General features: G+C 42.0%; 1 protein-coding gene across 2 annotated transcripts; it reads right to left on the reverse strand.

Annotated features, from left to right (window-relative positions):
- Nucleotides 1–1,620: 1,620 nt before the first annotated feature.
- Nucleotides 1,621–14,750, reverse strand: map2k4b (mitogen-activated protein kinase kinase 4b). Of its 2 annotated transcripts, XM_083994479.1 has the most exons (13): nt 14,557–14,750; nt 11,988–12,023; nt 10,360–10,392; nt 8,457–8,559; nt 6,967–7,141; nt 5,647–5,766; nt 5,334–5,453; nt 5,180–5,231; nt 4,895–5,022; nt 3,813–3,890; nt 3,573–3,721; nt 3,412–3,457; nt 1,621–2,088 (listed from the first exon to the last, which is right to left on the reverse strand). In XM_083994479.1, the coding sequence occupies exons 1-13, from the start codon at nt 14,669–14,671 to the stop codon at nt 1,975–1,977; spliced, it is 1,269 nt and encodes a 422-aa protein (XP_083850605.1). In that variant the 5' UTR covers nt 14,672–14,750; the 3' UTR covers nt 1,621–1,974. The 2 variants fall into 2 exon arrangements, with proteins under 2 accessions (XP_083850605.1, XP_083850606.1); XM_083994480.1 differs by lacking the exon at nt 10,360–10,392 and having other exon boundaries at nt 14,557–14,731.
- Between the last annotated feature and the right edge of the window lie 163 nt (nt 14,751–14,913).

Consider the following 14,913-nt stretch of genomic DNA (forward strand, 5'->3'; position numbering starts at 1 on the left):
GGGAGGGGCCGTCTCAGCTGTCTCACTTTTGCAGCTCCACTGTCCCTTGACCCAGCAGAGGTAAAACTGAGTCTAGGAGGGGGACAGGCAAGGGGACATATTCTTAGGCCATGGAGACTCATCGCAAGAGTAATAAATGGTGCTGAAACATTCTCTCATCAGTGCAAACCAGAGAGACGTGCGAGTCACAGAGGAGCATGCTGAGTTCATGGTCACCATAAGGGTCAATGAGCGGTAAACTGTCCTCCCCTCCCGGTTCGACGGACACTTTGTCGTTTAGCAGCATCTATTGTTTCTCATTGTTCCTTTGAAAGGTAGTTACTGCTGTTTGCCTCTGTGTGGCAGTGTGGTGGGTCTGTGATCAGTGTGGTGAACAGTGCTATGACCTCCTCACCGTGTCGTCTGATCATCTGTCTGAGTAACAAGCCTCAGCAGTCAAGTAGAACCTGCCAGGAACAGCAGAGTAGATGCACTATATACAAACACACTTACACTGAAGGACACAGTGTCCTAAAGTTACTTTACGCCAGGCAATGTCACATTGGCTGAGCCCCAGTTTGTGTCTCTCATCTGGTATTTTTACCAGTATTTGAGTCATAGAAATTAGAATTTGAATCTGGTTGGCACTTCATAAAAATCTCCATTTTTGTTTCCAAACAATCCTGCTGATGTCACATGTGGTCACATATTTCCTTGTTTGGTACGACACAATTATTTGGTATCTATGTGTACATTTTGTATGCCACACAAAACAAGCAAAATGCTACAACAGGTTTTGAAGAACAACCAATTGATCCAAAGATTTGTGACTCACTGTTGCTAACAAATTTCTTTATTCTAACTTTTATTGGCAAAGAGCTCTAAAGAAAAAACAGATACTATCAGGCATAGTTGGTCAATGTTCATTCTGTTCTGTCTGAAATGATGAAATGAGGAATGAGATTTTGCATTTTGAAAGAGACCGACATCACGTTCCTGTGTAGAAAAATGATCTGGCGTTACTTTCAGTTTATCTTTTACAGTCACGTAAAAGAATGTTTAATGAAGTAGACAACACCAGTTGGTTCAATTCATCCATCGAGTCAACATGTCAGATCTCAGGTTTAACGTTAATTATTTGAAAGCTAAAACTTGATTTGAAAAGGGCTCATTCAATCACTTATCCATACTGCCTGAATTGGGATGAAACTGTTCTTAGGGTTCAGTAATTGTGAATTTTTATGTGTTTTTACCCTCAGGGTCTGCTCTCTGACTCAACACAACAACACATGAGCAGCAGAGAATCTGGGGCCGACGGCCGAGGCGAGAAACCTCAAATCGTTCCTGATGACGTGTCTGGACGAACTCTCACAGATTTGCATATTGAAAAAGAAAAAAGAAAAAAGCAACAACACCACGCCCATGAACCACCACCAACTGTTGCATACTCCGTCATTTACCACGAGTGAAGGTGCCGACAACAAACTGCGTGAAAGGTGTGTGTGTCCGTCAGCACACATCTGTACATATCAACAAGTCAGAGGTGAACGCACATTATGCAAACATACAGTCCACGATGTACAATCCAACAGGCGGCTGTTTTTGTTCTTAAGTCGAGAGTATTGCTGTTTTTTTATTTGGTAGATTCTGTGTTTGAGTTCAAGTAAATATATTTATACCATATATGTGGATTCTATTCCTTTTTCCTCACACACAAAGATGTATGTTACTAAGACAATGTTATGTCTTCAAGTTTTTTTCTGTCTGAAGGTGGATGATAATATTAACAAGGAGTTCGATTAGCAATATTTGTCTTATTGCACCGGGCAGATTGCACTCGGTTCCTTTGTTCTTTGGAACAAGTGAATAAACAGATGATCCTACGTAACTCTGAGGGCTAAGATGTCAAGCGTCGCATCACAAAGCTTAGTTCCCCACCCAGTGTGATCGGGTGATGGGTGACCCCACCCATCCCCCTCCCCGGGCCTAACTCAGTCAGTCCACATACATGGGAGAGATGGGAGAGGCGGGGATCTGGTCCAGGATGCGACACACGTAGCTGGCCACGTCCGCGGACCGCTCCTCGTACATCATGATGAAGGGGTGTTTCTGAGGGAGACACGCACAACATGTCAGTCTGGTTGTTGGATGAAAACAGCACTTGCTCCACAGCTCTTCATCCTGACAGGCAGCTAATGTGGCAATTTAGGTTGAATCGCTCAGCTGGAAAATCATGTCCAGACCATTCAAACCCCTTTTCTCACATTTAGTTACTTTGCAGTTTTATACTAGAATAATTTCAGTCAGCGCTATAACAGCCCTAAATAGCTTTTTTGGTTATGATCTGGAAGTTGTTTTGTGTGTCTGAACAACCCCCCCATCCCATCCCATCACATTAACTTTACTACTTATCCTAATTATAGACAGATGGATAGATATAGTTTATTCATCCTAGGCTGGGGAATTAATTTGCTACAGCAGAATTCACATTAGTGTAACAGAGAATAAGAATGAAATTGAAACAATTTGAAATATATAATAAAATATCTATCGAAAATGTCCAAAAATAAATAGATAATGATGTAATGTTGTAAGAACTCTGCTAAAAACTGACGAGGTGTTAAAACTAGAGTCCAGTCTGTTCTCACTGGACAAAGATAAACTGTTATGAAGCCTTATGGTATTTGTCAAGAAGGATTTTTCATAACAGTCCCTGTGACAGCAGAGCTGTATGAGCCTTCTAGAGAAGGAACTCTGTCCAGTACATGATGGAGAGGGTGGCTATCCTACTTATCGTGGGGGTGTGGAGCCAAAAGGCCAGTTATGACAACAGAGAGACAGAAGAAAGTTGTGCAAATAAAAAAGTGAGATATCACATTGACATAAATATTCAGACAGTTTATCTCAGGTGCTCACATCTGGGGAAGAATGAATAAAAATCTGCTGAGATGAAGGTTCCCAGTTTGGAACGACCAGGACCTGTACTGACTGAGACATCAGGGAGAAGAGAGGAGATCAAGAACCTGATGATCACTCTGGAGAAACTTCCAGAGGGACAACCACTTCTAATGTCTGGTTTCTCTCTGTCTAAGAGCCCTTCAGCTCTTTACAAACTGTCTCTGTGTGGAGAGGCTTCGTCTGGACACTCAGACATCAAGTCTAGATCGGTGGAGTGCAGCAGTTCTGGAAGTTTCTCTGAAGCTCAGAGTGAAGCTCATGTTCTTGGTCTCCTCTCTTACCAAGATCATTCCTCCTGGTGTCTGGGCTGAGGAGGGGAATTGCTTCAATGTAAAAAGTTAAGGGGTGGAAGACTTCCTGAATTTTCTGTACCACTTGTTTTTCTCACTCCCTGACTGCAGCTTCATCATCCTGACCAAACACATGTTCTAAAGATGAAGCGATCTGTAGCTAAACCATGGAAAAAAAACTCACCAGAAGCTCCTTGTACTTTGGCCTTTTTGATTCATCCTTTGTAAGGCTGCACAGAGAAAGAAAACACACATCAGAGCTGCTGTGGACCAATGACTGAGCTCATTCAAAACCTCTGTTAGCTGATAATGAAAATTAATATTGACAGTGTGATGGTATGTTACCATAGGTTGACGAAGTTAATGAACTTGGTGGAGAACTGCCTCTCCTCTGAGTTGCTGAGCTGGGGAGGTTCTCCTTTCACCACCTGAGTCAGCTGATCGAAAACACTATTCCACTTGGGGTAAGGAAATCTGCCTGTGGCCAGCTCGTACTGAAACACACACACACAAACAGGTTGACACAGGTCTCCCTCACGTAGAACAGGTAATATTTGGAAAACCTGATGACATCAGCGGTCTTACCAGGGTTATTCCCAGACTCCACACATCAGAGCGGACATCGTAGCCTTGTCTGGAAGCACTGGGGTCTATCCTCTCAGGCTGACAAGACATGAGAACACAACTCTGAGACTGTCACACACTTCACTTCCTCATACAGTACTTTCTTTCACTTCAGATGAAACCACTGTAGGGCCCTATGATTTCTGCAATCACGGAATTGCAGACAGAATCGCGGAATTGGCCGGTTAAAAGGGAATCTGTTTTTTAACGCGCGACATCCCGAAACTGAAATGCTGTTTTCGTGTGGAAGAGGAACGAATGTCTGGGGAAAATTGCACAGAGGGAAGCAAATCAGGGCGGCACTTTATAGTTATTTTGATATTAGTGGTCAGCTCGCCCAGCATTTCCTACTTTCGGTTTCCCGGACGCTGGTGGGTCATGGGAATAACGCCGCCGGATCGCCGTTTATGGTCGGAACTACGACAGTATCTGATCGTCTTCCAACCTCCAACTTTCATTCTTGATTAATGAAAACATTCTTGGCAAATGTTTTCACTTTCATCCGCCTTGCGCCGGTCCAAGAATTTCACGTGCGTGCGGAAGCTCATGGGAAATGTAGTGTGAAAACACTTCACTTTCCAAAACTCCTTGTAGTCCCTTTAAAACACACTCTTTTTGGTAGTAAAATAAGAGTAAAAGGTAAATAAAACTGAATTCCCAAAAATTTAAATGGAAAAAAACAATTTCCAAAAAATTAAACGGAAGAAACGGAATTTGGGAAAAAATTTAACTGATTTTATAGGGCCCTACCACTGTTTATTTCTGGAGTTACTTTACTTTGCATTACTTATATACAGTAAATCTATATGAACTTTAGCTGCATCGAGTAAAATTTGAGTTCAGTTTAGTTTAGTTAGTTGATAAAGATCTTGATCAAATTAAAGAACGGGACAATCTGGTTCTACTGAGAAGGATGGAGCTGATAAACACAACCAACACTACACAGAGGCTGTATAAATAAGAATTATAAATAATGAGTGCTCTGGTCTGGGGTCAGATTCTAGGTCAGGGACTCCTGTGAGTTTTCACTGCTGGTCACTTACTGCCATGTAAGGCCTGCAGCCGGCGTCTCTGGTTTTTGCTATTGAGTCCACCAGCTGACCGCTGATGCCAAAGTCACACAGCTTGATGTTTCCCTTTCGGTCCATAAGAATGTTGGAAGGTTTGATGTCTGAAACCACAGGACACACACACACACAATCTGTCTGATTTCAGCTTTTAACTGCAAATTCCAACATAAATATTTAGATATCATTCTGATCAGAGAACAGTACTTCAGAGCATCCTGTGTACAGTGCGAGGAATAAATCTTGACGGAATTCACTTACCTCTGTGAATTATTTTCAAGTTTTCTTTTAAGTGGTTCAGTGCTTTAACGGTCTGTAGAAGACAAAAGAAAATAAATAAAACACATCATCATGTCAACTTTTTATATAATCCGGAATTGAAATTCCATGAAGGGAATGATATTAATCCACTCACCGCTAATGTTATTTTGCCTAAAATTTCCTCTGGAATGACGTCATCTAATGCACAATATACATATTTGTAGAATTTGTCTAATGAGGTAGACATTAGTTCCATACAGATCCAACAGTCGCCCTGAAACAGAGTCGCATATGAAGGTTAAATACAAACATTTCCTGCAGGTGCCCCAGTACAATCCCTCTGAAAAACTAATCCATATAAACAGCATGGAATTTTCCTGTTCTCCCCCTGGCTGTGTAACTAATATGAATGCTACTTGAGGTGGTACTGGTGTGGTGCATTTGAGGGACATGCGGGTTTGTCAGACCTCTCTGAAGAGGGCGCCGTAGAACTGAACGATGTAGGGACAGTCGCTGCTCCTCATCACCACGTCCAGATCCATCAGCAGCTGCTTCTGCTCCTTCTCGTCCACAGTGGAGCGAATCCTCTGAGGGACAGATCACACACACACACGGAATTAGTTAACACATTTTGTATTTGTGTCTTTTCACCTTGTTAAACGGAGTCATGACCTGGATGTGCTTTGTGATAGATGAATACAAATGAAGATAATTTGGAGTTCATGTGATGCTCCCAGTGCTCCCACTCATTATTGATTTAGCAGCATTTTTTTTTTGGGATGAAAAGATTGGTACCTTGGTAAAATCATAAAACTCTTCATAGCCCAAACTCTATGTCTTGTCCTGAGTATGCGGGGAGTTGAAGAAGGACTGATTCAAGAAAGTGGCAGATTCTTTTCTATTGATAAACAGATTTATGATTTTTTCTCAACAAGTGCAGGTAGCATCAAACCAAAATGAAAAGTTTAATCTCAGCTATATGACTGTTACAAGATCAAATCTACATCCAGATTTTGGCTGGACCACAACAGCGGGGTCAGTCCTATAACAGAAAATGTGATTGGACTGGCTAACTGTTATGTAACCTTATGTTTTGAATTACTTCATTTACTGACTTGTGCTGAACAAATGGACCCACAACAGAAACACCCAGTAAGGGTTCAAGCTGTGCTATGAGGATAAAGCTAAGCTACCTGGCTATGCTGTAAGCTAACAGGCTATGCTATGAAAATGTAGCTAAGCTCACAAGCTAGGTTATGACATTGTGCATAAATTGCGCACGTGCAAACAGGAAATTTGCCGTTTTATTTTTACCATTGGTCAAACATGGAAGGAGCGATTTAGAGAATCTGGAATCTGTCATTACAGGTGGCAGGTCAATGTGTGTGAGGATCATGAATGAAAAGGAAATGTGAATATTTGCTTTACAAGTCGACTTACAGTGTGCACCCCTAACTTCTCCTATTGCTTTAGGATTTTAGGTATGGGGGCCACTCTACTCCTCTCTACATGATATATCCTTTTGTGATAATCAAATCTTCAAGTGCTGTTTTTTTCCCCCTGTTTCAACAAGATTATCAGAATATTTCACTTCATCAATTGGGAGAATCACAGTGGCACGGCATTGATTCAATGCTGAACTATGCTTCTTCGTGTCACTGGAAGATTGTAGAGATTTTTCAGATGCTTTTCATGAACAGAAACACTTTGAATAAATGAGCCCCGTAACAACCCTGCTTCTCTAAAATCTTTGTATAGTGGCAGTGGATGAGGGAAGGTCAGGTCACCTTGACAGCCATGATCTGGCCCGTGGGCTTGTGGACCATCTTGTTGACAGAACCGTACGCTCCTCGCCCGATCTCCCCGAGGTCTCTCAGGTCCTCGGCCGTGAAGTCGCAGTGCTGCTCCGGGGAGATCTTCAACTTCCCCGACGACTCGATGCTGTGTGTCCGCAGACGCTCTCTGGAGGATGGTGAGGATGGAGAGAGCGGGACGAAGAGGCCACAGGAAGGAGAGAGTGCAGAGACGGGTGATAAGTAGAACATACATTATAGATAACTGTGGATGTGATAAACATTTCATCAGTCATCACTGAGCTTCTGTGAAATCTGACACATTTTATGCTTCAATGAAATTATTGTGAACTCCAAGCTTTTGTTGTAATTTGTGTATATATACACAGTATGTGTGAGTGGAATTTGGTCCAGTCATTATAATAAAATTGTTGTGTCTAATTTATTAGCTGGAACCCTGAGCTATGAGTCCTTGTGCTGACAGCAGGGATCTTTGTGGTCATGTAGCCAACACCGCCCCGGAGTAGAACTGGGTCGCAGCCCAACTCCTCACACTCCAGTGTAGTGGTTCAGCCAAAAAGCCTTTCAATCTCACAGAGAAGGCTGTAAACCACAGGCTGTAAACACTAGGGGTGAGGGGAAAAAAAATCAATACAGCATAGTATTGCGATATTTTGCATGGCAATATTGTATTGATATCGGGACGCTAAGGATTGATCCAAACAGACTAAGACGTTGATCTTATTAGAAAAAACAGATGTTTACAAAGTTCGGGGTAGTAAAAACTATTTTGTTGTTGTTGTGCGCGACGTAGAGCTGCAGCTTCAACTTTAGTTATTTTTAATTGCCCATTTATTCGGCTCCTACGTGTTCCCACACTACATGCACTTTTTTTTCTCCGATCATTCTGTGGACCACTTGTGTGCCGTGATCGGTTGCACCACTATTCATAATATTTCAGTTTTCCTTCGTAAAGCTTTATATTGAGTTCGTAAAACTGTGTTGCAACTTTACATAACAGATTTGGTTGGAATGCCCTTTAGTGGACGCGGGATGTAATAAGCTGGTATAGGTGTATATAATGAGCTAAAAAAAAAAGTTAAAAATTTGAATATAATTTGAATATTTAACATAAGAAGCATTAGAAACCATGCTGATTAATTTTGAAATAGCAACGGCCAATGAGGACAGTCCAACTGAGTCATGTTGCTGATGTGTGTCAGCTGACCACCCCTGATCACCCGGTCAGTCACAGGCATTCGCTGCTGAAGGACTGGATACTCTTTATAGAGTTGGAAACTAGCATTATCTATAATCTCTGTATGCAGAACATCAGTCACAATGACTTGTTTGTAACGAGTGGAAGTGTCACTATGTTAACCTGCATTGTCCCTATTAAATAAACTAAATTAAATCAAGTTATATCTGGATGAAACCAAACCTGACATGAGACATGACTTCCTGTTCAGAACGGCTGTACTCACATGTGAGGGTTTTGGAAGGAGGGAGGCGTTGGATTGATCGGGAGCCTGGAGGTGGGTTTCACTGTGGGCCTGGCGAAGTTCAGCTTCAGAGCTTTACGTTTACCTGGAGGGACGAAGACAGAAACAGATCCAGATTCCCACAACATGCACGCCACACTGTGGGTTCAACCAGCTGGTGCAAGCAGAGGATACACACAGTGTGAAGTGTAAAAAAAAAGAAAAAGAAAAAAAAAAACCTTCTCATCTCTGACACATCTGACTGCTCACACTTGAGATAAGCCTTTACTCCAACCATCCATCGGCTATACTGCTTATCCTTGGAGGGTGGTGGGGTTTAGCCTTTATTGCACATGTGCAATCAGAATTATTAAAGGGATAGTTCAACATTTTGGCAAAAACCTATTGTCATAATCCCTATGGTCATAGGAGTAGGTTCATTACTTTTCATTATTGGTGCATGTTGTTTTGAGATCGGTGGGGCAGAGACGTGAGCTGCTCAATGAACACAATAGAGGTAAACGGTACAGGTCCCCTGTCCCTCATCAAACTCATCAAATACACAATCCAACAACTCCAAAACGCTCTGGTGGACAAGTTGTGACCCGCACATTCACCACACTATGAGATAATAACGTATAATTAATGTAACATTAGGAAGCAAATACTGGGAACTACTTGCACTTTTGAAATCACTCCACCCTGCAGCCATGTCTGGAATGTAGTTCCGGCTATGCATTTGCCTCGAAATCAACTTTGTCTCGTAGTGTTACATTATTATTTCATAGCGTAAGTGAATTTGCAGATCACAACTCGTCCACCAGAGCGTTTTGGAGTTGTTGGATTGTGTATTTGATGAGTTTAATGAGGGAAAGACGAAAGTACCATTTGCCTCCATTGCGTTAGCTGAGCAGCTCGTGTCTCTGCCCCGCCGATCTAAAAACTGCTTGCACCAACAATTAAAGGTGTGTCCCAAATGTTGTGGCAATCCAAATCCATTCACTATTGCTAGTGAGGAAGTCTATCTGTGTGGCGTTGACCTGATTTAAAGATTGTGTCTGTTGTGAGCTGTTTTCACACCAGTGGTTTATCTCAAGCTCTTCAAGACCAGAGGAAGCGCACAATGCATTTTGAACACAAGCAAAGTGCCCACATGTGCAGGGGTTCCCAATGCTCAGACACTGCACCAGTTCCTGAACCAGTTCCTTTGGCTTTAGAAGATGCCTTTAGGTCCAAATAATATATATATTCAAATTATTGGTCTAACTGCTGCTGCAACAGAGCCAGTAGAAGGAGTTTCGCTGCATGCTGCTGATATTGGGAATCCCCGTTCACAACAGTTCCATTGAAAGCTTTTGGACAGAGTGCATTTCAAACCTGAACAGTTTCCTGCAGAGATCAAAGTGACCCAACACTTAGACAGCATTCCTATCAGATTTAAGGCCGATTCAAGTCACATGTTCCGACCAGGATGACGTCGGTGTGTTTCATGTGATGCATCTTCAGAGTAGAAGTGCTGATTGGCTTTGGCTTCTCTACAAAGTGCTGTGTTTAAGTGTTGAGTTCTCTTTGCCATGCCCTCTTCAACCAGCTCCTGAGTACAGACACCTCAACCTTTAAGCCCAGGTGCAAATGAACCTTCTTTCTGGCCGTAACTGAAATTTGTGACAGGTCATAGCAGTGAACAGTGGACAGACTCCCCAACTACCAGAGCACCACACAGGCTGTTTCAATAGTATAAAGTGGTTTCACTTCCCCTGTTTCATCCCAATTAAATATGAGCGTGACGAACATGAAACACAACTTGGCTGAGAGGCAGCGAGGGGAAGGAAACCACTTCAGACTAGAGAGGTGTTCCCACAGACAGAAGAGGTCGGTGTGCTTTGAGTGCGAGTCTATTGCTTACTTTGGGGAACTCCAGACAGGCTTATCTGAAACCCTGTAGTAAAGAAAAAAGATTTCACTAAAGTTTCTTGTGGCTCGTTTATGTTTGAGTGGGTCATTGTTTAGAAAGTGCCATCCCATCAGGAAGTGGTTACACTAACTACCCTAAGCCCACCCTGATTTTGGTGGCTGTGGGTCAGTGTGCTGCCCTGGAGCTGTATGTGTGGTGATGTGATTCCACTGGAACCTGGCAGAATGGGGAACGGATTCGGTCGATATAGCAGCTCGATATCAGAATAGATTAAAATGACTGATGGTTTGCAGTTATCACTTCAGCTCTATTTCACATCAAACAGGTGATGCTGAGATTAAGAAATGGTTTGTGATGCACCACTGTTTTAGAGTTACACATAAATTCAGAGTGAAACATCACTTTACTATTTTAGTATTCATAATATCGACAAATTCATATCGTGATACAGTTCTGGCAAAATATATGCTAATAAAATATATAGGCTAAATGTGACACAATTGAAATTTATTCTAATTTTACATATAAGCATCACTGCCATTAACAGCAGTTTAAAGAGATAGTTCAGCGTTTTCGAACTGGGGTTGTATGAGCTACAAATGCCCATTAAGCACACCGGTGAAAATACGCTGATTAATGGTCCCTCATTGACAACAGTGTACTGCCTGTGTCTCGGTGCAGCGCGATGCGCCGGTGTTTTTCATTGGTGGGGGGGGTGGGGTGGGCTTTCTAGTGTTCTTAATGGGCATTTGTAGCTCATACAACCCCACTTCAAAAAAGCTGAACTATCCCTTTAAAATTAGGCAAATAGCAGTAAGCTTGTTTAGTGAAACTTACAGCTGATTGTGGTCCCCACATTCCCGCAATGTATCGGGGGGGGGCTGAGGATAAACCAGCATGCAACAGCAGCTGTACTACATGTACTGTACGCTGAACAACTAAGTAAACCCTGACTGTGCTGTGGCCCTTTACTGAAACACTATTGGATATTGCATTCTGGGCTAAATTGTTGTTGTTTTTTATTTCCACCCAAACCTAACTGACCAGCCAATTAAGAAGCATTAGGCTATACTATATGTCTATAAGAAATACCATTACCACAGCTGCAGAATATGCCAGGAGGAATGGTGATATATTGGGGACATCATATTTTATATATTATAAACTGAACAGACTGTATATAGCAGTAGAAAAAGAGTGGCACAAACTCAGAAGGTATGTATCAATAACACACCAGGACAAACTGAGCATAAAAATCAGATTGAAAAGCCACATTTTGATTTTCTGTGTGCTGTGCTGCTGTGAAAAACACTCCCAACTCTAATGGTTGTTTGATGCTGCAGTGTCTCATCAAATGGGGTCTGTCTACTGTGTCTACATCAGGTCTTTGTCAGAAATATGGAGACTAGATTTAAAACATGCAGATACACGGATAAAAATGCAGGTTTAACAAATAAAAAAAAGACAGAAAAAAAAGAAAAGAAATGAAATTCCAACACAGCATGAAAAAAGATGGTGGAAAGGAAACATTTGAAGGAAAGTTTCTACCCTTAACAATCACAATGTAAACAGATATCCCCCAACAGCAGATTGAACCTAGTAAAAGTAAGTGTGAATACCTGTTTCACTCTGACATCTCCAGCAGGTGTTGGTTTCTGTAAGGTTTAGATAAAACATTTGATACTAGACACGTGTCACAGGGAAACAATGATTATTCATCTCAGATCTGTTGACCACTGGATACATGACTGTGTTGCTTATGGATTCTATCAGTCAATCAATCAATAGAAAAGCCACCCATTAACCAGCAGCTACCATCAACACATCCATTATCGAACACGACTCTTGAGACGTGGGTGTGTGTGTGTTAGTGAACACAGAAGCTGTTCTTCTAGCCGTGGGCCAGGCTTGACTGCTCGCCTTATAATGGATTCAGATTGAGGCTAGGTGGGTGATTCTCTGAATTCGGTGCACTTTGGGTTGTCTGATTTTTGAAAAAAAACTTTCAACCCTGTAACAATGACTCAATCCCCTAAAAGTATTTTTTGTTACAGGGTTGAATGTTACGAGATTAAAGAATTTGGCTAAAAGTAGCCAAAAATCCTTAGTTAGCCAAGGCATCACATGACTTGAGGAAATCATGAACTGATAATATTTTACAACACTGTTGTTAGTATTTTCACTAAAATGCAAAAAATATGTTACTTTATTTGAAAATCTTTGAGGTAAATCTGAGGGACGCAAAATGCACCAAATTCAGAGAATCACCCAGGTAGCTAGCTTAGCTTTGAATTAACAGATATACATCATGTTAGCAAATGGCAGACGTGTTGGTTTCTAGTAAAGGACAGTAGTATGTTAACACTGAGGGTGGCGTGTGTTTCATGCTATGACATTGTCAGAGATGGGAATAAAGACATTATAAAATAACGACATTACTAACGGTGCTACTAACGAGTAATCAAAAAAGTTCCTCCGTTACAACGCTGTTACCGTTACTGACAATAAAATGCGCCATTACTTGACTCAAGAAGTCCCGTCAAAAAAGAATAAAATAATACACCCGTTAAAGTGTACGTTTTATATAGGCTACACATTCTTTTTCAGTCCATCAGGAACTAACCAGCTCACTCAGTATTCCTCCGCACTGTGATACCAACTCACTCAGTATTACTCCGCACAGGCAGGTTCCACAGCGCATGGCGCGGAGCCTGCCTTTGGTTAGTTGCAGATAAATGGCTTTTTTCCAGACTAGTTGATGGACTGAAAAAAAATGTGCATATAGCTTAACATACACTGTATTACTTTGTGACGGGGCTTCTTGAGTCAAGTAGCGCATTTTATTGTCAGTACGGTAATGGCGTAATAAAGGGGAAAAAGTACCTTTTTTTTTTTTTACTCGTTACTGAGCCTGCCTGTGCGGAGGAATACTGAGTGAGTTGGTTAGTTCCAGATAAAGGGAGGTTGGGTTTATGGTTAGGGGGGCGAGTCCAAGTAATTTGACATAGCCTATTTGAGCATTTTATTAAAAAAGTAGGCTAATGCAATAGTTCGATTTCCTGATAATTAGTTACTTTTAAAATGTAGTAATTCAGTTACTAACTCAGTTACTTTGGGTTGAAAGTAACTATAACTAATCACTTTTTTAAACTAACGTGCCCAACACTGAACATTATGAAATCTCGTCAGAAGTAACTTATCATTAGCAACACAGTACACTCTTAGCGCCTCGGGGATTTCAGACGACCACAGTTGATTAGAAAACACTTCATTTTTACTTCAATGACTGTGTCAATGTTAAACTGCTTTATATCTGTGTGTATTATTTGTGGTGGATGAAAACAGTGGCCTGGCTTAGCAGAGAGAAACTCTTCAGTGTAGGCCTTGCTGACTACTTGTAGCTGCCTGCTGTGATAACATCGGTAGGCAGACTCTCGTGGAGTTCATCCCCACGGACCGTCGTGGTTTGACCGTCGTGGGTTATAGCGGACTCAAATTCTTACAAGTCTGACTGAGCCGACACAGGCCCGTCGACTCAGTAGCTTTTGGGGGGGCTAAAACATCACTGTTAGCCTGGTATCACAGCCTGTAGCAGTGTAGTTTTGGGAGAGCTACATTAAGCTAGCTAAAGACCGTTAGAGCAATAGCGGAAATGACGCAACTGAACCGTCAGGATAAAAGCACAATTTGACAAACCGCTAACAGACCAGACAAATAAATGATAATACCGGAGGTCTGTGAGTCAGTTTTGCATTGTATTGTAAAGACAATGTCAAATGTCAAACACCTACTTGGTATTGTGTTTGTTTAATACTATGCTTTACCATAGAGTAAACTATGTGATAACCCTATGGTGATAACCTGTCGTATACTGCTAGTTGTTCTATATTTCCTATCATCAATAATTAGCCTATTCTCCTCACAACAACAGCAGACCATGGCCACAAATGCAATGTGTCTTAACGTGTTAATATTTCTCATGGTCGACGGCAAAGTGGTACGTTTTCTGTCTTACGGACTACAGTATGTTTTTTACTTTGAAAATTCCGACCGGAAGAACGAATTTATCGTGTTTGTCTTTACTATGGTGTTGCTCCCTCTGGAAAGCTACAAGCTACCTTTTCCTACTAGCGCTAATGTCTCCAGTTGACACGGGAAAAAAACGGACTAGAGGCCGTTGCCGCCAACCTTGCATGCTGCTGCTCTGTGTCTGCTGGTGAAGCTGGTGCGACGTGGATCCTACGATGCTGCTGCTGCTGTTGCTGGAGCTTGTGGAGTTGCTGTCAGGACTGGGAGTCGCCATTGTTGTATTGAAGTCCGGCAGCAGCGCTCAGGCTGCAATGCAGAGTGGTGAAACTTCGCCCTCGCTACCTCCAGACGGGACACTGGCTGCGTCACTTGAACGCAGCAGCTGCACCACGGCCACGTCTGTGCTGGTGCTGCCTTCAGTGCCCGTCGGAAATACAGAGTACGCCTCTCTCTTTTTTAAAATCATCATCTCAACAATTTCCCTCCTACACGATGTGATTAAAGTAAATAGTGAAC

The sequence above is a fragment of the Trachurus trachurus genome (assembly GCF_905171665.1).
Source record: "Trachurus trachurus genome assembly, chromosome: 19".
Taxonomy (NCBI): domain Eukaryota; kingdom Metazoa; phylum Chordata; class Actinopteri; order Carangiformes; family Carangidae; genus Trachurus; species Trachurus trachurus.

What these genes read in the sequence shown, in the direction of transcription:
- map2k4b (XM_083994479.1), bottom strand. Translation starts at nt 14,671, where the DNA reads ATGGCGACTCCCAGTCCTGACAGCAACTCCACAAGCTCCAGCAACAGC. An exon ending in GAGATGTCAGAGTGAAACAG is followed by an intron (nt 10,393 to 11,987) that starts GTATTCACACTT and finishes TCTTTACTACAG; the next exon opens with GGTTTCAGATAAGCCTGTCT. An exon ending in CTTGAAAATAATTCACAGAG is followed by an intron (nt 5,023 to 5,179) that starts GTAAGTGAATTC and finishes CTGTGGTTTCAG; the next exon opens with ACATCAAACCTTCCAACATT.